The sequence below is a fragment of the Aptenodytes patagonicus genome, chromosome 23 (genome assembly GCF_965638725.1).
Source record: "Aptenodytes patagonicus chromosome 23, bAptPat1.pri.cur, whole genome shotgun sequence".
Lineage (NCBI taxonomy): Eukaryota > Metazoa > Chordata > Aves > Sphenisciformes > Spheniscidae > Aptenodytes > Aptenodytes patagonicus.
This window is the reverse complement of record NC_134971.1, coordinates 7,160,890-7,184,368: the sequence shown is the minus strand read 5'-3', so window position 1 is coordinate 7,184,368 and position 23,479 is coordinate 7,160,890. Positions and strand designations below refer to the sequence as shown.

Sequence of the window (23,479 nt, the reverse complement as noted above, 5' to 3'; positions counted from 1 at the left end):
TTCATGAATTTTCCCCTTTTGTAAGGTTGGTTGTTTCAGAGACATCCAGCTTTGCTCCTGCTTAGGGTGGAGAATACATGATGGTAACAAAACACAGGAGAACTTTGGGGAACTGCAGATCTATAGGCCAGTCTCTCTCTTGAAAGGTTTTTGTCCTCTCAGGATGTTAAGCTGGATATGTGATGACTAGTGAATCCTAAACTTTGGTGTTTGTTTTCCAAGAAACAAAGCCGACCTGAACTTTCTGAGCCAGGCAAGGAGACTCCCTGAAAATTAGCTTCCTCAGAAGGTTTTCAACATTTTACACTCCTGATCAGAGTGAAAGCATTCTTAAAACTGACTATGAGGTACATTATTTTGGCACTTCTGAGTCCAGATTGAAAAAATAAACCGGTAACATCTGCAAGACCTCAACAAAAGCTCAGTCCCAGTTTTGGTGATAGAAGGTTCAGGTGAGTTATTTAATATAGTCGAGACTAAACCAAACTCATATCACAGCACCTTTAGTCTTCAGGCAAAACTTAGGTCTGGATCAGAATCACGCAGTTGTTTCCCTAACCTATTGGAGCAGTCAGGAATTCAGACGTCTCTGACCTTTAGGAGATTTCAGACTTGCAGAACCCAGTTCTGCAGCACACTATCCTTTGGAGTCTCTCAAAACAGCCCGCAGTAGTTTTTTCAGGGAACTTACTGTCCCCCCCCCAAACAATTATCTTTCTTTAAGTGTTTCTTCTAGTTTCCTTTCCTTGGTCTTTTCTTCTTGTTCATCCCCCTGCACCTTTGGACTCCAGACTGACTGCTGTGCCGGTATCTTTTTCAAACACAGTCTGCCTGGTGAATCTTCTCCAGTCAGCCAGTGGGCAGTGGGAAGGGAGAGTTGAATGTTTTCATGCTATGTTTGGGATGAACATCAAAAGAAGCCTGAACTGTCACCTCCTGTCCTTTTCCTCTCTAGTTATGGGGGGTCGGTTGTGTATGGTGTGTACAAACGAAAAGAGCCTGAAGGGGAAAGAATGAGACTGTGGTGAAAAGCAGAAGCAGAAAACTGCTTTGTGGTTTCGAGACATATATTAATGCCAAACAAAACTATACTGCTAAACGCAGCAGAACCCTGATTCTACCAGGAGATGTGGAGGGAAGGCCACATGGCCTTCAGAAGGTCAGGATAAAAAAGACTTCCAGGTTAAATAGACTTCAAGATTGTGAAACCAAGATATTCCTGCATCTCAGAAGGATGAGCTGCCTTGTGAAAAGGAAGACTTTATGGGGAATAAACTCCCCTGCTCTGGTTTTCATTCCTTTTCCATCTTCATTTTTAATTAATACAAGGGAAATAAAAGAAGAAAGAAAAAGGTGGGAGGAACCATAAGATAACCTGTTTAATATTAATTATAGGAGAATAGCCTTGCACTTTATTAATAATACCAGCGTTTCCAGAAAGAGCTGATTTCATTTAAGCTGTCACTGACTCAGTAAAGGGAAGGAGGAATAAGAACAAAATGAAAATTCATTGCAGCTAAAGTTTTGCCCAAGAACGAGTAAGGGAGGGAGCAGCCTGGCCTCTGTCTGTCTGTCTGCTTCTCTCTGTCCTGAGCTGTCTCTCTGGCTTTCTCTCTTTTCCTCCTTCATTGAAAACCGTTAATAGGAAACACATTTCCTTTTCTGTGGTGTTCCCACCAGAAACCTCAGACTGTCGGGCAAAGGTGAGAACTTTTAGCAATTAAACTGGGGGAGGCGCCGTCCCTTTCCAGTGGCTTGGGCTGCATTTTTTAGTGTAAAGTAGCTATACATTGATCGTACAGGCTTATTCAGTGCTATTCATCACCCCACCCCCATCTCCTCAGCCAGTCAGTGCAACCAGGCATTTGCAGCCTATTTAGTCATAGAAAACTCTGTTTCTGAATTCCCCAGCACTTCCCTGTCTGGGGCAAGCTAGGCTGGGCGTTGCATTCAGGATCTACTTCAAATAACCTGAAAAGGAGAGAGTGGTGGACAGGAGTTTCCCCACAGACATTTAAGAAAGAAATGCCACAGCCAGAAACCATCTGATGAAAACATGAGTTAGGTGGACAAAGCTGTTGCAATTCCTCCAGCAGCAGCAAAAGACGAGCGAATCTCTCTAAATATTTAAGCCAATCACTTTGGTTATCTACAATTTTCACAGTCAAGGTACCCTTGGGATTCCTTTGAACTCCCCCCCTCCTAGTTTATCATGTTATCCATGCTGGTCTTTTGAAACATCCCCTCTCTTGCAGCATCTAGTAGCATCCATCCTCCACTCCCTATGAGTAGGCTTTGTTTTCCAACACCTTCTACCTCTGTGTACATGCTGGCTTGTGCACATCTTTGGCTTTGTTTGCATTTGGGGAAGAAAAGAAATCCATAGGAACACAGGGCTAATAAGATCCAGCACCTGCAATGGCTATTACTTCTGGCAGCGAACTGCCTAATCCTCAGCTCTCACAGGAAAGTGAGACATACTGTGAATACAACTGAGGGGCAAGTGAGGTCAGTGTTATTTGGGATCATGTGGATTAGAGGAATGTGGAGACTGCATGGCTTAGTCACAAGATCCTAATCAGTTAGTATTATAGTACCTGCAAAAGAGGTATTCTTAGCCCTGCCAAAGAATCTGGGGATGCTCAGGGTCAGCATAGCATATACAGAAATCTATACTGTTCGCTGTGTGTTGCTTAGGACCAAGTACCTTAAATGGGATAGACTCTCACTGAATAGAGGGATGTGTAGATATGAATAGCAGAAAGTGTCTGTAAAAGCACTTCTCATCCATACCAATCCATGGCGAGATTGCTGCCCTGCTCCAGTTCACATTATCAGTCCCTACCGAGAAGGGCCCTGGGCCTTGTTATCAATGTCACTGCCTGATGCAGTGGAAACTTCTTCAAAGAGCTGTAGGAAAGGTGAGCCTAGAAGATCATGTAGGGTAAACACATATAACTAGACAACCATGAAATGTGTATTACATGCTGGCTTCCAAGAGCTCACAGGGCCTCTTCCTCCATTTCCAGAGGAGTTTGCGGGAGAATCAAAGTAAAATGCTTAGAAAGGAACATTTCCACCATAGACTGCAAAACAAAGACCCTTCCAACGGGTTCGTTTTTTGTGCTTCTCTTGTATAGTTTTGTTTCAAGTGAGGGTGGATGGAAAGGCCACTCTGAACCAAGAAAGCCACTTTCAAACTCCACAAAGCATGGGAGATGCTGGAATACCAGTGAGATTTTTGCAGCTGTTGGCCCAAAACCAAGCATGTGACACTCTAAAAATATTCAGATCCTGACAGTGCAATTCATGGCACTTCTACTGTATGTTCCTCAAACAGGAAATTTCTCTATCACAGCTAGAGAGAGAGGAAAGCTTCTTCCTTACCCTGTAATACAATCTGTGCCATAGTAATTTCTAGAGGCTCTGCTGTGATAGATATTGTACCTGTATAAATGTACTATACAACCTCACCCTTTTATATCAGTTTTCAGTGGAGGACATCAAGGCGCTCAGTGAAGGAGGCAAATGTCTTTATTTTGATTTGCAAGTGGAGAAACAGTAGCAGATGTGTGACATACAGCTACCAAGCTTTTAAAAGAATTTCATATCCATCATAGAAAATGTGTGCCTAATTGTCTGAAAAATTTGGTCTTTAGATCTTAGTGATAGCATTTTCTACCTGCCTGCATGGTTCCCCACTGGCAGAGCATATTCAAACTGCAATAACTCCTTTTCTTTTTGTTATAGGTAGCTCACTGCTGGTCTACAATACTCCATCCCACACAGAAGCTTCCTCACGTCTTGCCACCAAAGAAGGTCAGTCTTTCGCATATAAATGTCCTGGCTTCCTGTACTCTCACAATGTTTTTGATTGGGTTAAAATGAGACCTTTTATATAATACCCTTGGCATGAAAATGTTCTGATCTGCTATGCATGCACAGCATGGTTAAAATAGAATAATTCACAATTTGCAGCCCCATCCATGCTGAAAATCACATCTCCAGTTGTGCAGCCAACATTGTGGCATAAAATGTCTATCTGTCATTTTCACACTTGTGTATTACTGAGTTGATGAACTGACGGCGTATTTTCTGTCCTTTATGTGAAACAGTTTGAAATCTCAGATATATGGCAAAGACTGAGACACTGTTTCTCTCTGAGTGAGTTCATAGTTGAAAGGATAAAATTTTCTCACAATATCCATTACTGAGTAAAGGCCACGCAGGTCTTCCAAAACCATTCATGAATCTGTCAGCTAGTTTCAACGAGCAAGGAAGACCAAGTGTATCTTTTTGACACTTTCATTTTGGAACATTTTGGTTTTCTTTTTGAAATAACCCCAAATTTTAAATCTATTAAAAATTCTGATCATGTAGATGGAGCTTAGAAACCTTGAAGTTTAAAAGTTAATAACACACTTGGGGCTCCTTCAGGCTTTTGAGTTTTTTGTATATCCTTCAGTCAGGTTTTTCAGGTTTTCCTCTGCAGCTACAGTTCTACTCCTTTTTCTCATTTTTAATGAAAAACTGGATTCTCAGTCATTACAAAATTATGAGAGTTGGTGTGATGGGTATGATGCACATCCCTGAGATAAGACAGTAAGTCACAGTCAGGCAGTTAACTGTTATATGAGATAACCCACCTTGAAGGAGTCTGCTCTCATGCCGAGACAGTTTCCTCACCTCATATATAAACATTTCTATGCTTTTCAGGAGAACGTGGCTTCATTGATGAGCCACAAGTTTGCATTTCAAAGAATAGTGGGAAAAGGCAGAAAGTCTTTTATTTAAGCAGCTGGAGAGAGAGAGACAAAACCCCCCATTTCACTGAAAGGCTACAGTAAACTGAGATCACACATTTAACAAGCTTCTGCATGGTGTGTCTGGCTGCTCCATTGACTAGCACTGCTCTTAGAGCCAGCACTTCTTTCTCGTTGCACCACGCTGCATTTCATCTCCAACATCTGTCTTGGACCCTGGACACAATATCAGGGCTGGTTTTTACAGCAGCTTCTTTTGTCCGGCATATAACCATCCACTTGAGCTGTCTGTTCCCTGGCATGCTGTTCTCTCCTCATGAGGCAGGCATTAGTTGATAAAACATGGTACATTACAGAGACAAAGCCATTCAGGCTTTTCTGTGACTGACTACTTTGACGCTAACAGTCATCTATTTTAAATTAATAAAAGCTAGGCTTGCTCCTATTTGAATAAAGCAGACACACATGCATGTGTTCCTCCACAATTTCCCCCATAAACATACATGCACATCCAAGACTGTGCTCTTTCTATCTCAGGCCAGGTGGTTGCTAAAAATAAAGGGAAGAAAGCTGCGATGTTTTTATTAAAGAGAAATGCTCTGTGTAAAATTGCACTCCTCTGAATTTTTTATACCCTTTATCTTTGCACGTTGGGCCTAGAGTCACTCAGGCAGAAAGAAATTTGAGGGAAAAAAATGTACCTCCCTGTCCATTTTTACTGCCCTCAAGTGTGTTTCTTTAGTGCAGCTGACAGAAGTTTGCATTTGATTTCTGTCAGCTAGGTGTTTTTATCTTTACATGGTACTTTCATCATGTGTCAATAAAGGACTAAACACACCCATGGGATAGTCAAACAAAACTTAAGAACTAGCATAGAAATGTTGAAATCACATCTATTCCTCTTCCATTTCTCCTACAATGCATAAATTTCCTCTGCATTCATTTGATGTCTGAATGCTGTTCTAGGATAAACCGACCCACTTCAGCCTACTGTAACTGATTCATGCTCCAAATATTATTTGTGAGATAAGGTGACAGGATAAGAGACATGTGAACATGACAGGCTGACAGATAAGGAATTGGGGGAGCAGAGAGAAGTGTCTTGTCCAATATCACAGAAGAAACTCATGATGAACATAAAACTGGACTTGGAATTCCTCAGCCTTGGTCTAGTCTGTTAGGCAACAAGATTTTCCTTGCTTCCTTTTAAGGCTTTTTAATGGGCTCGCTTCAAGATGATGATATTCTTTTGGAAAAGGAATTTCAGGTTAAAAATCATGATTTTTTTTATAAGTATTTTCTTGTCTCCTTAACTTCTCAAAAGATGAAACATTTTTCTTTATGTTAATGCATCTTCAATCTACTAATCCTGTAAATATTTCTTCTCTCTATGCCTGTGAATAAAAACAGACAAACAAATTTTTCTAACCACCTTCCCTCGAGGATTCAAAAGCAGGAGGAGGTGATGAAATAGTACAATACATGTCAGAGAGAGGGAAAAAATACTATTTTCTTCACTCCCTGTGATTTTTCTTGCACGTTCTCTAAGATCACATAGCTAATGCAAATAACCTGCTTGTGCAAATTCCAGGGAGAAATGCATGCTCTTTGCATACGCTTACACTATGCTTTATACAATGTATTCCATCCACATACTGTAAAAGAGAACCTACATGGCAAAAAAAAGGTACAGCTGCAACAGAGAGATGCAGATGTTTCAGATGCAGCGTACGGCTCTACTCTCTCCTGAACTTGTCACAGACATAGCAGGGCATGCTCCGTAGCCACAGCAAGGACGGTGTCGCCCAGCAGGACAGGGCACCACTTGACCTGTGGCCCACGCTGGCAAGGGCAGCACTGCTGTCACAGGACTGGGTTTCGTGCCATGGCTCTGGAGACAGAACTGCCTTGGCTGGTTGCAGCTGCAGACTTTACTCCCTTTTTCCCTTTTATTTTCTGCCCCTCTCACTTCTCTTCTGCAATGCCAGCTCTGCGTACAGAAGAACCTGTAGCACCGCTTTAGGAGAGTTAAACTGCTTTCATAGCAGAAACAGATACTGTAAACTTACACAGCCGGTGCACAAAGCATATGCATTTTCTTCTCAGATCAGATACGTAGAAACCTTGTCATGTTCAAAGGACTCTTGTTGCCTGAGCTTCTTCGCTTCTCAGCCTCATAAACACTCAAAAGTATGGTATTTAGCGTCATTGGTACAAATTATCTTCAGCTGCCTTTGAGAAATAAATTGCTCTAATGAAAATCATCAGTATTTTTTGGCTAGAGAACAATTTTCTGGAAAATGAAACGAGGTTGCTCATTGCTGAATGGAAAGATTTGTGTCCCACTCCCAGCGCTCCACTGGAGAGATGGTCTGTTTCATTTTCCGTGACTGTTTGGAGCAATGACTGACCTACTGTAGGTACCGGAGACATGGGAGAAGAATCTGAGACTACATTATCTGCCCAAGTCTGTGGAGATTTTAAATTGCTCGCCTTCAGAATAGTGTCGTTTTAAGTAGGTTTCCATAGGGAAATGGAAAGTATGTTCACATACAACAACATTTAGGAGGCCAAAGGGCTGTCCCTCGTATGGTCGTGAGCATTCGGGCCTCAGTCCAACACATTTTTAAAGTCCGTGCTTACTTTTAAGCATGTTGGGGTCTGCATAACCTGCGTGTTTAACATGCAAGCCTAAATGCTGTGCAGGATTTGAACTCAAGCAGGATAGTGCCCGCAGTTTCCAAAGAGGCAGAATCATGACATGTTGATGTGTAAAATTGCACGTGTCTAAACAGGCACGTAGGACTGTCTGGTGTGGTATATGTGGTGCTTTGTAGTATGCGCTGATATGCAGTGAGGTGGGTGTGCAGTGAGGTAGCAGAGTGGGATGAAGGAAGGCTCGGCTGATAAGGGCTACACCTGTGCATCACGCGTGAGAATTTAGTGGAGCGATTTTGCGTGGCTGTTTGCTTCCAGATTACAGGTTATGTATGATCTTGTTTAAAAGGCTGGATTCAGCACAGGTCTTTATCCTCTAGCACTGTTCTCTGCATACGTCAGGCTCGGCCTAAGGCAATATAGTTAGCTTAGAATAGTGGTAAACCAGCACTATCCCAAAGTCTCATAGATCCAACCTAAATTCAAGCAGAACGTAGGAAAAGCTGATGTGCTATCTGCATTTTGAAAGAGGGAAGAAATTTGTATGTGAGTACGTGAATATGGATGTAGGAGACAAATTTTAAGGATTTAGTCTGTGGCTATTATGTGTTTATGTTTGCATTATAAAAGTGTTTGTGTGAACAATAAGGATGTTTGGGTATAAGGTGTGTTTGCTTGTATGTTTTGTTCAGTTGTTGGCAAATTTAAGAAGATAAACAAATCAGTGAGCTCTGAAACTCACACAGAGTAGTTTCCCGCGGATTTGTACCCATGTTCGTTGTGAGCCCCTAAGGAAGAGTTTCCTGATGTTGGAGCATTAATAAGATCTCTCTCACGCAGGTTCCCTGGTACCTACCAAAATATGAGTCCGTGAAGCTGCTTTTCTCACAGTCAAGGCTGCTACCTCTCTCCTCTTTCCCCAGCAGTTTCCTTTAGATTGGTAGGAACTCTTTAAAACTCATCTCTCCCACTTGTCAAATTCGGTGACAACTTTGGGTGACAGGTTCAAAAGTGTTTGGGGACTGGAGAGAGAGGGGCAAAGAGACCACAAGCACCATGATTGCATAAGCACAGTTCCCACAGGAAAAAAGTCTCAAATTCCTGCATAAAATTCTTCTCTTGAAAAGGCCATTTTTCAGGTCTGAAAGGTTGTCATGTGAAAAATATTGACCAGTTTCAGTAAACCCTTCTTTCGAGTGTGTCAGTAAGGCCCCCTGTTCACAGCAAAGGTTATAAACCCTCCAGTCTCAGTCGTGTCAGAGAAAAAGCAGTTGCAGCTTTATGCCCTCTTAATTGTCTGTACATGCTAAAACATTTGTCGATGATATTTGTGTGCCTGGTGATGAAATATCCCATTTTTAGCTCCGTGGCAGAAAAAGGGGAGGCTTTTTTGGTGCTTCTCTTATTGCGACTGTGTGGCCAACCCAGGGATTTATGATTTCAGGAGAGACAGTAGCTAGCGCTCTTGGATTTTTCTTTTTTCCCTTTCTTTTTTTTTTAATTGTTTTCCTTTGAAATTCCAGAGTTAGTGTTTTGTCTGCTTTCTCCCTGACCCTCTTCGGAGGCAGGCGTGTGTTTTTTCACCAGAAAAACTGGAAACAAAGAATCGTTGTCTTTAAGCTGTAGCAGGCAGGAAACCCAACTCACAAGGGATCACCCTGAGCCAGCGCTGTCCCAGAGTAGACTCCAGTTCTCTGAATTCAACCTGACAGCTTGTCTGGAGCACTTTCTAAGTAACCATTATCCTTCCTTTTCTCCCAGCAAAAGAGCTATTATTTTTTTGCCTAGGGTGCACTGCAAGCAATGTTATTGCACATGTGTGTGGGGGTTACACGTTTGCTGGGGTGCAGTCCCTCCCGTGAAAAGCTCTTGGAAGCGCTTTGGCTGTTTCCTAAGACAAGAATAAATTTGTTTCCTGATAATGAGTTAAATGGGCAAATGCTGTAAAAACGTTAGCTGCAATGTCTGCGCATGTGTGTCTTCCCTTCCCTTTTCTCTTATGTGTGTATTGCTGCGTCTAGCTTTTTTCTCCTTGAATATGTGTTTCTTTTTCTTTACTTCTGCATTTGCGTATTTTTCAATAAGTGCAAACTGCAAGCACGTTAACTGTTTGGTTTTACCCCCCTGTGTGCTGGGGGGTAAAATATGCACAGTGCTGTTTGCATATTTGTTCACACTCGTATATGTGTTTTGGATGAATGTGTATATACCTGTGCAAAGGGTGCTCAGAAACGCGCCTTTCAGAATATGAAATTGTGTGTCTGCATTTTTGCTGTCCGTGTCTGCAGCCCTGCGTAGCTCAGTAACATGTATGTTGACTGGAAAGCGTCTGCTTTTCAAAGCTGGCTCTGGGAGGGATTCTTAGGACACATACTTCAGTCTTCATGCACTGTGCATTGGGACTTCTGCTGCTGATATTAAAAAAAGCAACAACAAAAAAAATTCTCATTACTTCCTCCTTTTCTTCATAATGTGTCTTTGTAAGCATTGCACAGGGTAACTCAGACATGAATCAGGAAGTTCCACCGCTGCACGGCTCTGGGATGTTTTTCTAGCCACACTCGCACAACTGGGGGCTGTCGCCTATGGCTCAAAGCAAACAGGGAGTGACTCCAAATTTTGGAGGCCAGAGCCCTCCTCTGAGTGGGGGAGCAGAGCGCCAGGCTGTAGAGCTGCGGTGCGTAGGACCTCCTTCGTGTCACCCTGCCAGGCTAAGTCTAATGAAGGAGAGAGGGATCACAGATCTCAAGCTGGAGTGACCTGCTTCGGAAGGGACCAGGACTACCCTAAGCACACCCCTGTCTCTGCAAGCTGAATGAGTCCCCTTTGAAAATCCTGAATCCTAGTTCTGTGCATGCACTATGTTAAGCTCCAGATCCTGTCTGACGCTGGAAATAAGTGGGCTTCAGCCACGGTACTTTAATCCAACACTGGATCTGGAATAGGAGTTAAATCGGAAATGTTTGATTGCTCTGATCTGTATTTCCAGAAGGATAGCAACGCATAACCGGGCTCTCAGCTACTTTCAGAGATTTCCCAAGTTAAACCTGTTCTTCGTGTCCATGCTCTACAACACATTTCTTATGTAAATCCAGCAGTCAGTCCCTCCTCACTTGGTTTGAGTTGACTTCAAGTCAAAAACCAATGTTGTTCCAAGCCTGGACTTTGCTCTTTGTGTCAGTTCCTCATCTGTAAAACAGGTTAATAACAATGTAGAGATGTTTGACTTTTTTTTTTTAATTGTGAAATAATCAAATAGTCTGATAATGTAGAGTAGAAGTTATTCTGAAATTATTCTGCACTCAGCTAGTTGCTTCCTCTTAGTGGAGAGACTGAGAATTATTTAATTCCACATATGATCCCTGTACTGGTGATTCTTTAGCGCAAGGAGCAGGACATTGTGGTCTTGAAGCAGAAACGAATGAGCTTGGTGCTTGAAGGCACTGGAAAGTCTTAGGTAATCATGAGAACAGTCATAGTAATACTGGCTGTGAATGACATACAACGTGACGTATGGCATACATGCTAAGCAATTGTTTTAATTAGCAGAAATAGTACATTGAAAAGTAATTCACTGCAAAACGAATGATGCTGTGGGTGAGATTTCAAGGTCTCAGCGTATACAGTTAGGACACCCATGTAACTCATACCTGGGTGTATGCCATAGGGCTAAATGTTAAGGGAAGCCAATTGCTGATTTTCATGAGCCACCTCTTGTAGCCGTTTGAAAAGGCCAGAGGACTCCTCATACTCTGCTCTGCTTTCTAGTCCTGTTCCACCATCTCTGCCACACGCTGTCAAACCTCCTGCAGACAAATGATAGCATCCAGGGCCTTCACAGCTTTGTGCTAAGAAAAACTGTATCTAAGCAAATCTCTTGCTGCTGACATTGTAAGGTTTTGCACCGTATGTGTTGAGCATTTAGTACATATACTTGGAGCCAGAGTGGGCCTGAGAAGAGCCTTACAGACTCTACAACCTTTATGTTTGCTGCCATCATTTAAAACAATGCGTCTAATGTTTCTAGGAGGAGTTGGAGGTGTTTTTGGCTTCCTTGCCCCTCCAGAAACCCACAGTCTAGGTTTCTTCTCTCCAACTGGCTTTAAACACAACCCCACCTCTTCAATGCAATCTCCAGGAGGTTAAATGACGGGAGTGTGAGGGCTGGACGCTCAGCAGCTTGGCAGGTCTTGCTTACATGTTTGGTTTGCAGCAGTAGTGTTTTTTGTTCCCATGCACCTACGCTGGGACTTTTCCAAGATACCAGAATAGTGCCCGTCCTAGCCACCACACACAACCTCACTTTGGGAGGAAAAGCGGTGAGGTCCTATGCCCTCCTTTCTCACTCTCCCTATAAAGTAGTTGCCGCAAAATAGACCCCAAGTGACCACTTAGATTAATCACAAGCCTGGATCCCCTAGGACACCTGGTTCTGCTTTCCCCATTTAGAGAAGCTAATTTAAATTCCAGCCACCAAGCCAGGATCCTTTCTTCCTAGCAGAAAGCAGAAGGACTCATTGCAAAAACCAGACTGTGTTCTGCATGGAGAATCCCGTGGATCCCATAGCTTGCTCCAAATTTGCAGCCTTCTCCTTCCCCTGGTTTTCTTCACCGAAATTTGTAAGGCCAAGTCCTCTCTGGAAATGTAGTGCCTGTGTTCCCTAACCAAATGAGAGAGGGTGTTCAGGAGCAGTTCCTTCTGTATTTCAGGTTTGGGAGTTTTTCCATCATGTGAACTGGAGTCATTTGACCTTTTTTTTGTAAAGTACCCCAAGATGCTGTGGTAAGGAATCCAATAGAAGGTGGCTAAATGACTACAGTCAGTGCTGTTGTTATTATGCAGCTGAGTCAGCAAGTCAGACTCCGTCAGGGCCTGCCGCTGTGCTTCAAAGGGAAATGGAGGCAGTGTTAGTAAGCGGTCAGACAATTCACTGAGGCTTGGGAAAACTTACCTTTACTTTCTTCCTGGCTCTCTCCCCATGGCTTAGGACAAACCACTTTCCATCCTTTGGCTTCCTAAACTCCTTGGAGGTATCAGCTCTGTTAGGCAGAGATTGGTGGGCTCTTTCTATTGCTTAGCACCTACCATGCTGGGGAATCTAGACACCCCCGTGAGTTTGCTGCACGTTTGTTTCCCCAGACATCTTCTACAAAAGTTAACCCAGGCATGACTCTGCCCACGGGTCTGACAGAGGGAGCTAATGTTCAGACCAGTCACCCCGCACCTTGACAGTGAGACCCAGCAGTTCATAAAACAGACAGTGCCTGGCTGGAAAAGAGCTGCCGCTACTGCCAGTGATGCCACGCGTACGATAAATACACCATGCTATTCCTTCCCAGCCTTGCTTGCAATTAAGGGCACTATGCCAGCATAGACGGCATTTCAAATAAGATTCCCCTATAGTGCCTATAAAGCATTTAGTCCATAAATGACCCACCCCACTGTATCCATCCTAGAACAAAAAGGCCTGAAAAATGAGGATATTACAGACCCAGTGCCTATTGTTCTCCTGGAAAACCTTATCAAGGCTGGTAGCGCAAAATAGTGCCTGAATCTGGTTTGACTGAAAAAGCTCCTACGGAGAAAGCAGCATGAAGGGGCTGTCAGCACTCACCGAGCAGCTCAGGAAGCACAGGGACTGTGAGCCTATTGTTTAGCTGAAATTCCCCCCCCCCTTGCTTCTCCCCTCCGTCCCAAGCTTTCGGATTTATAAAACACCATTGTTATTTTAAATTTTTAAGAACTTTTTAAAGCTTATCAGAGAGGGTTTGCTCTCTAATACATCATATCTTAAACACAGATTCCCTAATGGCTTGTTCATTGGACTGCATTGAAGCTGAAAGGACTGTTAGGCATCTGGGATGGTCTTCACTGTGGTGTGGAAATCTGCCTGGGGATTTTAAGCCCGGTTTCCTAGGGATACGAGTCTGTGCGTGTCTGTCCATCTGCCCCTAGTCCACAGCAATATTTGAGCCTACTAGTCTGTTTAGACTAAATATGATCCAGAAGTACGGGGAACAGGAGCAAAGTAGCACTGAAGCTGTGAGATGAGGGGGGCAGGTCTGTAAAGGTGGACTGGGGGTTCAGTGGAGCCTGCCTTATCTTCCCGACTGCAGTGCCATACCTCCTACACTTACACAGCACAACGTGCAGCCGTTCTCCTCCTCCATGTCCCACAATCTCAACCAGGGGATCCCTGGGACACACTCCTCAGTTTCTTCCCCCATCAAGTCCTTCCTCTGTTGCACCAGACAGTCTGACAAGAAGAAACTGCAGAGGTTTGGATAATTTAGCTCGTCTCTTGACCTTTATAGGGCAGCCTGCCTAATGCCCAGTCTTGATCTTGCTAGTTTTGCCATGTTCTAAGCCTTTTCTCAGCCTTCTGCATAGCCTAGCAGGCTGTTTCACTGCTGTGTTAATTCTGATTTACATCTAATTCCAGAGGAAACAGTAGACTTTGAAAGGGGAGTTGCACAGCAGAGGATGAGAACTTCCAAATGGCACAGAGGGTGGCGAGGCAGGAGCTGGGGGAGATCTGGGGTGAGAAAGTATAGATGAAGGTTAGAAAGGATCCAGAGACCAATGCTACATGTTCTGTTCCACACAGCCTGATTTCTGGGAAAGCCACTTCGTCTGGAAAAGGCAGCCAAAGCCTGAGGAAAATGCGTTTATGCATGTAAATTAATAAAATTATATTTAACCTTCTTCCCAGGCGCGCTGTGAGTGTGAATGTTTGCAAAGCTGTGAGATCCTTGGTTGAAAGGTGCTGTGAAAGTGCAAAGCATTATTAATATCCTTTACCTTACTTGTAATAGAGTATGCATTCATTCTGGGGAATTTCTGGACATAAACCAGACAGCTGCAGAATGACATTTCTTGAAAGCATCTATGATTTATTTTCTGCTCTTTAATTCCATTTTGTATTGAACACACATTTGTCATAGGACTGTTGTTCCACTGGGCCTTTTAAGTCTAAAACAGACTTGGGGACCTGATCCTTAGCTGGTATAAATTTGCCCCTAACTTCACTGTAGCTATTTGCTGATTTACACCAGAAGACGACCTCAGTCCAAGTCTTTTAATTGAATTTCCATAGCGCGGCAAGTTTTGGTGTAAAATCCAAGTGGTTTTAATGACAGATAAGACTCTCCCTGTAACTAACCGTCTGGCTGGAGTTCTGTAGGATCTCTTCGAGCCACTGGGCGTCAGGTCCTGGGAACAATATTGCTTTTGCAGAAACTCGAGTCTCTGGATAGGTTCCCTGGCTCTGCCTTTTCCATTTTGTTTTAAACACGTTCAGCTTTAGAGTCTGGGCCTGGAAGCCGGGAGGGCTGGTGCGGTTCTTTCACGTTGCACGGATTTTTGAGAAAACAAAACAAAAATACCTTAGTGGATTTGGACTTCTTTTGTGAGAGGGAGGGAAAGAGTTGGAAACTTGCACTAGCTGAGTGAACACGTCGTTTCAATAGCAACGCCTGTATTGCTAGCTATCGTATTTAACCCTTCTTACCATTGCAAAGTCACGCTCAGAGCTAAGTCTCATCCTAACAACACAAGTGTGGCTGCCCCTATATATGCCCACACTTTACTCCGTAATCCATACTATATAGGGGAAAATGAGGCAAAGGGACTCATGTGAGGTACGCTAAACCTGGATTAAACCTGGGCTGAGTCACATGCACACCCTCCCTCCAAGCTGACGTTTTACATCCTAAAACGTATGCTGTAAGGAAACCCATTCAGAGAGGTTTTGAAGGATAATTTTGACCACACTTAGCCAAACTTATCTGGAAAACCAAGCCTCTATCTTGTAAAGCCCAAGCAGCCATAGCAATACACGCCTGGTCAGCACATCTGATTGTAATAGTGTCACTTATTGGTTAAAAAAACCCTCAGGAGATGCATTTTACACTCTTTCTGTAACACTGTGAGCAAAGCACGCTCTTCCTCTGTGACAAAGTTTCTCCATCTGGAGGAGGAGGATGATCATCTATCCAGATGATGGCCGATTTGTTTACTCAAAACACACTGATGCATCTGAATCAACCAACCCGTTTGTAGCAGTTGATTCACTTCTGTCGATTATCTGACCCAAGAGAACCAGAGAAAATTGAAAATTTTCACTGAGTTCTGCTACTTTTTGGAAAGGAATTTTTTCGCCAATTTGAAAAGATTTTTTCTGTTGGAAAATTAATTGCTACCTTTCTTTTTAACAGGATCACCCTGTAAGTGACATTTCCATTAAAATTATGTAATGGCAAAACTGTTTCTGATTGAGCTAACCAAAATGTACATTAGCATCTTGATCGGTGGAAATTTCTGAGGTTTTGCCTTTCTCTCTCAACGCAGAACTCTCATGGTTTTTTCAAAATATTTCCCAAATCATTGCTCTAATAGCTCTAGTTGTAATACTTCTGAAGGATATCCCAGGGGAGAAATGAAAGTCAGAGACTGGCTGCAAAGAGGACATGGGAAAAGCCAGTGGTTACTTCAGACCTCGTCTCTGCTTTCCTGATTTCAGTCACTGATAGAGCAGCAGCCCAGGCTCCGGGTCCACTCAGATGAAGTTAGGATTTACACGACGGGTTTCCAGCAAGGAAAATGCCACCCGTGCAAATAGCATCTTATTTACAACAATGATAACTGCTGAGGACTGAGCTTGGGGATAAAGTTCCCCAGCAGCACCAGGCTGCAAGCCAGTTTCCAGCCCTGCTGCTCCTTGCCCGGCCATGGGAGCGGGGACAGGGCTCCCTTCTGGGGACAGCATGGCTGGGCCTGCTGCCTCCTTCTTTCAGAGATGTCCCGTCACACTCTTTGTACCAGGCTGAAACCGTAGTGGTTTGTTTTTCAGTCTGATCTATTTGCAGTGGGGTTTGTGGTTTCTAGTAAAAAGGGAAAAAACAAATAAGTAAAATAAAAATAAAAATAGGCAGATTACATGAGCTCTATTTTCCCCTATTCCCCTCTCTTCCCTCCTCCTCTTTCTTTCCCTCTCTTCCCCTCCCCTTCCCTCTCCCGTCCCTTCTCTGTTTTCCTTTTCATGCCAATAACTAGAAGGCTGTAATTTCAAAGCTGCAGCAGCTTTCCCAGCACCGGGAGGAATGTGCAAGTGCCTGGGATGTTTCTGCAGGGAGCTGCACAGCCCCGCTGCATTGTGCAGCCCAACGGGGCACAGGGCAGTGCTCACTCCTTTCCAGCGGCATGGTCAGAGGGGCATTTTGAATTTCACTTGAGAGGATGCTTTTTCCCCTTTTCCTTCTCCTTAAAATAGCTTCCTTATTGTGCATGTCAAGTCCTTGGCCTCCCTGGGTTTTAAAGTCGCCATTTGTTTTCTGTGAAATAACGAAAGGGTTCATCTCATCCTCCTTTTCTGCCCGTGGTCTTCTGTCATCTTGGGATGAGAGAAAGGGGGTCTCCTTTTGGATGGGATGAGTCACACTCTAAACTCCATTGAGTGCACTGACTGTACTTCATGATCAGAACGTCTCAGGCTCGAGCATTGCCCAAACAGGTAGTCCCAACTGCTGTATTTACAGCCTGTTGCCTTTGTGAGAGGGCCAAGGGAGCATAGGAGGTATGGGAGAGGAAAAAATAATACATCTGCATAATACCAAGCCAGTTGGGACCAAGATACAAAGCTAGATTCTTGCAAGTTTTTTTCTGGGAAGAGTTGATTTCAACCCCTCTGTGCCTGTTGTCTTTTGTCATTAGATCCCTCCTATGATGCAGTCAGGAGAACAGGATGGGGCAGTAATATGAATTCTGGCCTCACCAAAAGTAAGTTGTCCCAATGGGAATCACAAATTCTGCAATGGAAGATCAAAATGAGACTGTGGGAGAAGACGGGCATGGCTGACTTGTGTTATGAGCATCAGAAGGGCGGAAGATTTGGGGATAGTCAGTAAGTTAAGAGCTAGAATTATGTTATGAAAAGAAATAGAAATTGACACAAATATTTTTATTATTGAATCGTGTATTGAAGATGACAGCATGAACCTCTAATGCTTTCAGGATTTGGTTAAGGGGCCAGGAGCAGATCCTCCATACAAACATAGACTCCATGTTAACCACCTGCCTGTAGTCCGGTGTAATTTTTTTAGGGACAGATATAGACAGCTTGGGCAGATTCTGAGAGTTTCTTACTACTTTTCAGAAAGTAAGATTCTACGCAAAGTCTAGCAGGCAGATAGGGCCCCTACTGCATGAGCCCTACTCACGCAACTGTTCTTGTTTCTTACTGGTTTTATAGTGTCCTTGAATTCACAGTACACTCTGGGTGACATCTCGTTAGAAGTATCAGTTCCCTGTCCCTAAAGACTGTATTCTAGCTAAGATAGCCAGCTGATACCGAGCCACGCTCTCCCCTGCTTCCACTGCTGGGGCATATCCCTGTGCAGCAATGTAAGATGGGCACATTTGACTCTCAACAAGATACTACCGGGTGCAAATAAATGTGGCAGAACCTGGCTGTCAGATTATACTTCCTTTGCTTTGCAGCTTTCTGAGCTATGCGCACTCTAAATGTGAAGACCATTCTTTGAGTTACAGTTTTCTGTTATGAGAAATGATATGAAGAGGGGGAACAGATGTTAATGTTGAAGTGATTTATAGAAATGGCTGTGATATTTTCAACAAAATGTTTGATTTGATAAACCCAAAAGTTTTTGCATAAAAAGGTTGCTTTAAAAAAGAATTTGCATTTCCAAAAAACATGAAAAAAGTTGCGACATGGAAGAAGGTCAGAATTTATACATTTTAAAAAAATCCAATTTTGTGTTCAAAACACGGATGTAGACTAGAATGGAAGTTAAGTTGCAATAAAAGACAGAAAATTAATAAAGTATCTACATAATAATTTTTTTGCCTCATCTGCATATTTTCATTTTACAGTGAAATTTTTAATTTCTAATGAAATCTCTTAATTTTGTAGTGCAATTTCAAAAATATCAGCTCTTAGGATTAGAAAACTTTTCCCATCCCAGTCGCTATTATTCCTGTTCAATGTATCTTGTACTTGCCTTGTTCTCTGTTCATTCCTCCTCTTCTGTTCTAGTACATAAAAGATCTTTCTCTGTCTTTACAGGCCCTCCTGTTGCAGGGACGCAAAATGTGAATAAGACAACAGAACAGCAACGGCCCCAGCCAGGTAACTGTTGAATTTGTCCCCGCTGCATTTGCTAAGTAATTAGATTGGTACTAGATTGGGTGAATAAATGTGTCAAGCAGCACCAACCGCAGGCACAGGACAAACAGGCAGAGCCTTACAGGGAAGTCTCAGAATAATGAGTCAACTGTGACCAAGCAGTGACAGCAATTGTTCCAAACTGTTTCTATTTTACTGCATTGTCCTTCCCCATTCAAAAGAAACATCCTTGTTTCAGCTGAATCACGTGCAGTGCCCAGCATCAGTTGCATCTCCTTTGAAGCATCATGACATGCCGTGTAATTGGTCGTGAAGCAGTTAGGGGCACGGAGCTGTTCATGCTGCAGCGGTGGAGTGTCTGCCCGTTACCTCTTCACCTCTGCTGCAGTGATGTTCAATGGAAGTATCTCCAAACAGAATCAACAGGGCTTCCCCTGCGTCAAAGAAAACCAAATAAGAAAAGCAAACCCTGCGGGGCAGCAAGCAGTAGTGTTTCCTGCGGGTTTCCCAAGGGGCCTTTGAAAAGCTAAATACCACCTTCTCTGCTTTGCACAGCTGCTTTCTATCCCCTATTTTTTAGGGAGTTGGTTCTTTTGGCATCGATTCAATCCACGAGCAAATGCTATAGATCCAAATCACCAAAACCAGAGGGAAGCAAAGGAGAAGTGTAGAGATTAGGGCTGAGGAGGCCCCACAAAAAGGGAAGGAATTCATTCCTAATAAATGCATTGTGGGGTTTTCAAGAAGCACTCAGCCTCATTGGAGCCAGTGACAAAACTCCTGTTACTCTCATTTGTCTAATGCTCTGTTTGCTTCAATAAGGGAGAGTTGGGTTAACATTTCATTGACCTCAGAGGGAAGCAAGCTCAACTGCTAACAAGTGAATTTGAAAATCTCATCTGTTGTCCAGCTCTTATTAGGAGAAATATATTTGCTCCTGATTTGTTGCTGTTCTACTACCCCACACTTCTTTTTTTCACATTTCATGTTTTCTAGTTGACACATAAGTGTAGGGTATGTCCAAAGAGGTTATAGATTTTGGAAGCAGGCAAGTCTGAAACCAATGCCAGAAAAACGGTGCCATTTTGGATTCCATAAATAGTCGGTGGTTGTTTGCTAAAAAAGAAATAAGGAACACATCAGGTCTGTTCCAGGCCCTAGGAGAAGAGGCAGTAAGAGCAAAGAAAGAAAATGAAAATTTGAACTCATTTCTAGAGTAAACAATAATGAACTGTTGTTTCTTTTTGATGAAACATTTTTTAAAATAGCTTTTGTTGGGTGTTTTTTTTTAGATCCCTATCAAATCCTGGGGCCCACTAGTAGCCGTCTTGCCAATCCAGGTGAGTTCATCTTTAAATTTCAGACCACCATTATCAAAGGGGTTAGCTTTCCTTCTGACCTACCGCTCCACTCTGTACTGGATGAGTAGCTGTTGTCCTCTACCATCGGGGTAGGCTGTGAGAGCCATTGACCTTAGTAGCTGTGCTCTCACAAGTGCTTTTGCAAAAATCCTTACAGAAAAGTGAGGAAAGTGGTGCGACATCATCTTTGTCAGGACAAAATCACCATCCTGAATGTTTTTACCCAAAACCAGCATTCCCTAAGGAGAGTTTTATAGGGGACTTAAATGCTGGTCTCTCAGATTTGCGACACAGGTTAGTTTTTCACTGTCTGCTACGGATTAGCTGAATGGAAGGCATAAAACATCTCTGAAAGTCATGGCATAATAACTGTCCCTAGCATGTCATCTGCAGAAAACAATCCCTGACTTTGGGGGATAAGACCTGGCGTAAATCTGCTTGAACTAAACAAACTTGTATGCATTGAATGCTCGTAAGGAAACATCCTCATAAGGCTCTTTACTATTAATATAACCACACCGAATAAAACTAGGAGTTATCTAGTCTGGGGAAGAAATAATCTTACATAACTCAGATCACCAACTGGAAAGAAAACTGTAGGTATCCAAAACAATATCCATGGTAAGCAGTAAGCAACTGAGAGTTGAAATACACTGTGTTAACTATTCAGTGAAAAATTTTGCAGAACAGTATGCTCGGGAAAAAGCCTGTTTATGAATAGCCTGAAGATTTTAAGGCCAAAGGCGACCATTATGAAATCTAATCTGACCTCAAATTCATGAACAGAACAAAGGGTTGACTAACTTGTTTGCTGGGAACAGTTTATCCATTCCTACTTAAGACTTTCTAAGGCTTGAAGGAGCAGTTCCCAGTAAAGATCGAGATAGTCCTTCTGTTTCCTGCCTTTGTCTTTGCTTTTAAGCAGGAAACACAATGTCATTTCCTTTCCTCTTTGGCTTGCTTCTCGCAGGGAGCGGGCAGATCCAACTGTGGCAGTTCCTCCTCGAGTTGCTGTCGGACAGTTCCAACGCCAGCTGTATCACGTGGGAAGGGACCAATGGGGAATTCAAGATGACGGACCCTGATGAAGTGGCACGGCGCTGGGGAGAACGCAAAAGCAAGCCCAACATGAATTATGACAAGCTGAGCCGAGCCCTCCGATACTACTATGATAAGAACATTATGACCAAAGTGCATGGCAAAAGGTATGCCTACAAATTTGACTTTCATGGCATTGCCCAGGCTCTTCAGCCTCATCCCACTGAATCGTCAATGTACAAGTATCCATCAGATCTCTCCTACATGCCGTCTTACCATGCCCATCAGCAGAAGGTGAACTTTGTACCCCCGCACCCTTCTTCTATGCCTGTCACATCATCCAGTTTCTTTGGAGCAGCCTCACCTTATTGGACCTCCCCTGCAGGAAGCATTTATCCAAACCCCAATGTCCCTCGCCATCCCAACGCCCATGTATCACCACACTTGGGCAGCTATTACTAGATGCTTTTATCTTCGAGTGGCCTTTATCAGTATGGTTGGACTTTTTCTTTACTTCTGGGATTTTTATGGTTTTTTGGGGGACCCTTAATGGATAATTGTGGCCTTTCTGGGGAAGAATTAAAACTGGATATTGGTTATTCCTCGATCAAACCTTTTACTTTTGTAACTTTGCCTCTTGTGTCTTGAACTGAGAGATGGATGCTTCTTTGGGCCAGTACTCTGCATTTTCTTTGGTTTTTAACGCTTATGTCCTCTGTAGGAATTGACTGTGAAGATTGTTCACCATTACCTGGAACGATTATTAGCTTTTTGATGGGAGAAATTTTTAAGGATTCAAAAGCTTTTGACAAGACATAGATCCAACTGTGGGTCGTAGGAAAAGATGACTGCATGGGGTTTCTTCTCGCTGTGGAGAGGGTAGGCAATTTGACCATTAAGTGGAGGACGTTGGGCTGCAGGGGACCGCAACTGGAATCTTAGCTTTAAGGCAGATGAGGATTTTCACCCAACTGGAAATTAAATATATATATATATATTCATATATATATATATATGTACATGTGTATTTTAAGAAGTAAAGGGCATTGAAGGAACTTTTCTAGAGTGTACAGCTTCATTAGACTGTGTATTAACTCCAGAAACATCAGAAACCAGAACAAAAAGTAACCTAATGTCAAGCACAGACATTCCTTGAAAGCAAAAGTGAAGTAAAATAAATGACAGCAGGCCCCTGAGCTCTGCCAGAGTCTTAGGGATCGCTAAACGTTACCGATTCGCGAACGCTGTGCGTTTGTCAGACCGTCATCCCAAGGGTCAACAAATCAGAAGGCAAATTACTGTATAAATTATGCAGAGTTATTTTTCCCTATATCTCACAGTTTTAAAAGAAAGATTAAATAAAACGAGTTGACCTCGGTCACAAATGCAGGTTTGTTTTTTACTATCAGCTCAGTTGTTTGTGGGTTGTTTTTGTTTTTTTAATGTAATTTGTACATCTTTTCAATCTGTACATTTGGGCTGTAGCTTTGTACTTTTTGCTAAAAAAATTAAAAAATAAGACGTGAGTAATGTATCTGTTGGAGATAGCCTTGGTCCTGCAATTGGGTCCATAACTGACCCCCAAAGTAGCCAGAAACCTTCCAGATTTCCCTGGGTTTGCCTAGAGTGGAGTTTTTTCTTGTATTAGCCTGTCATAGTTGTCTGCAAATTAACTCCACTTAGCTAACATGTTTGCCTTGAAGCTGATTGAAAACATGCACCAGCATTTTAAAGCAACTATTTAAATATTTTGTCATTATTTTTCACCAAAATCTTGAACTTTGGAAAGATCTTAACCACTTCATAGAGAAAATTATCGAATGCTTCTCATAATATCTTTTAGAAAACTTTCGCTAGGGGTTTTCATTTAAATTTTAAACATTCAGAAATTCTCAGCCATCTCTAATTTTGCACATGTTAATTTGATGATCCACAAATGGTGGTTTCGTGCCATAAACAGAAGGGTAAACCACAAGCATTTGTGTTTTAGAACAGATGTCTATGGCGGGGGGCGAGACTTACATGTACAACCTATTAGCTAACTTGTATTAACTGGCAACCAATTAACAGGATCACAAATATCTAGTCTAGACATAACCTCTGGGACTCTGTGTGGGTGCAAGATTTGGTCCATGTGCATCCGATTGCAGGATGAGAGCCTGAAACCAGAACGTTATAGTCTGCTCATAACTTTAAACAGAAGCACTGATGCCATTATTTAACAAAATGGAAAAATAAGATCAAGCTAATCAGTTTAGGTCTTAGTGCTTTTGGGATGTTTATAAGTAACATTACTGCAATAATCGCAAAATTTAAGTATGAAGAAATTACCCATGGAAATGGGGCTTTTGCTACTATATATATGCAATGTACTTTTTGGATATTAAAATATATATAATTTTGCAAGTAATCTTGGTGTTTTTTAAAAAATGTATTAAGTGTTACAATGAAACTGTTGTATGAAGAAGATGATGTAAAAAAATGTGACAAAATAAATGGTGGTTTTCTTCTCCAA

The 23,479-nt window shown here is 42.6% G+C and overlaps 1 protein-coding gene across 5 annotated transcripts in view; it reads left to right on the top strand.

Moving 5' to 3' along the window:
* Nucleotides 1-23,479, top strand: part of FLI1 (Fli-1 proto-oncogene, ETS transcription factor) — a 90,874-nt gene extending 67,395 nt beyond the window's left edge. For 4 of the 5 annotated variants that reach the window (XM_076358411.1, XM_076358410.1, XM_076358413.1 and 1 more), the window contains 5 exons: nucleotides 3,751-3,819; nucleotides 17,134-17,199; nucleotides 18,506-18,568; nucleotides 19,858-19,905; nucleotides 20,897-23,479. In XM_076358411.1, coding sequence (XP_076214526.1) covers nucleotides 3,751-3,819; nucleotides 17,134-17,199; nucleotides 18,506-18,568; nucleotides 19,858-19,905; nucleotides 20,897-21,426 — 776 coding nt within the window. In that variant the 3' untranslated portion in view covers nucleotides 21,427-23,479. The remainder of the gene's footprint in view (nucleotides 1-3,750; nucleotides 3,820-17,133; nucleotides 17,200-18,505; nucleotides 18,569-19,857; nucleotides 19,906-20,896) is intronic. The other variant, XM_076358414.1, reaches the window with a different exon arrangement.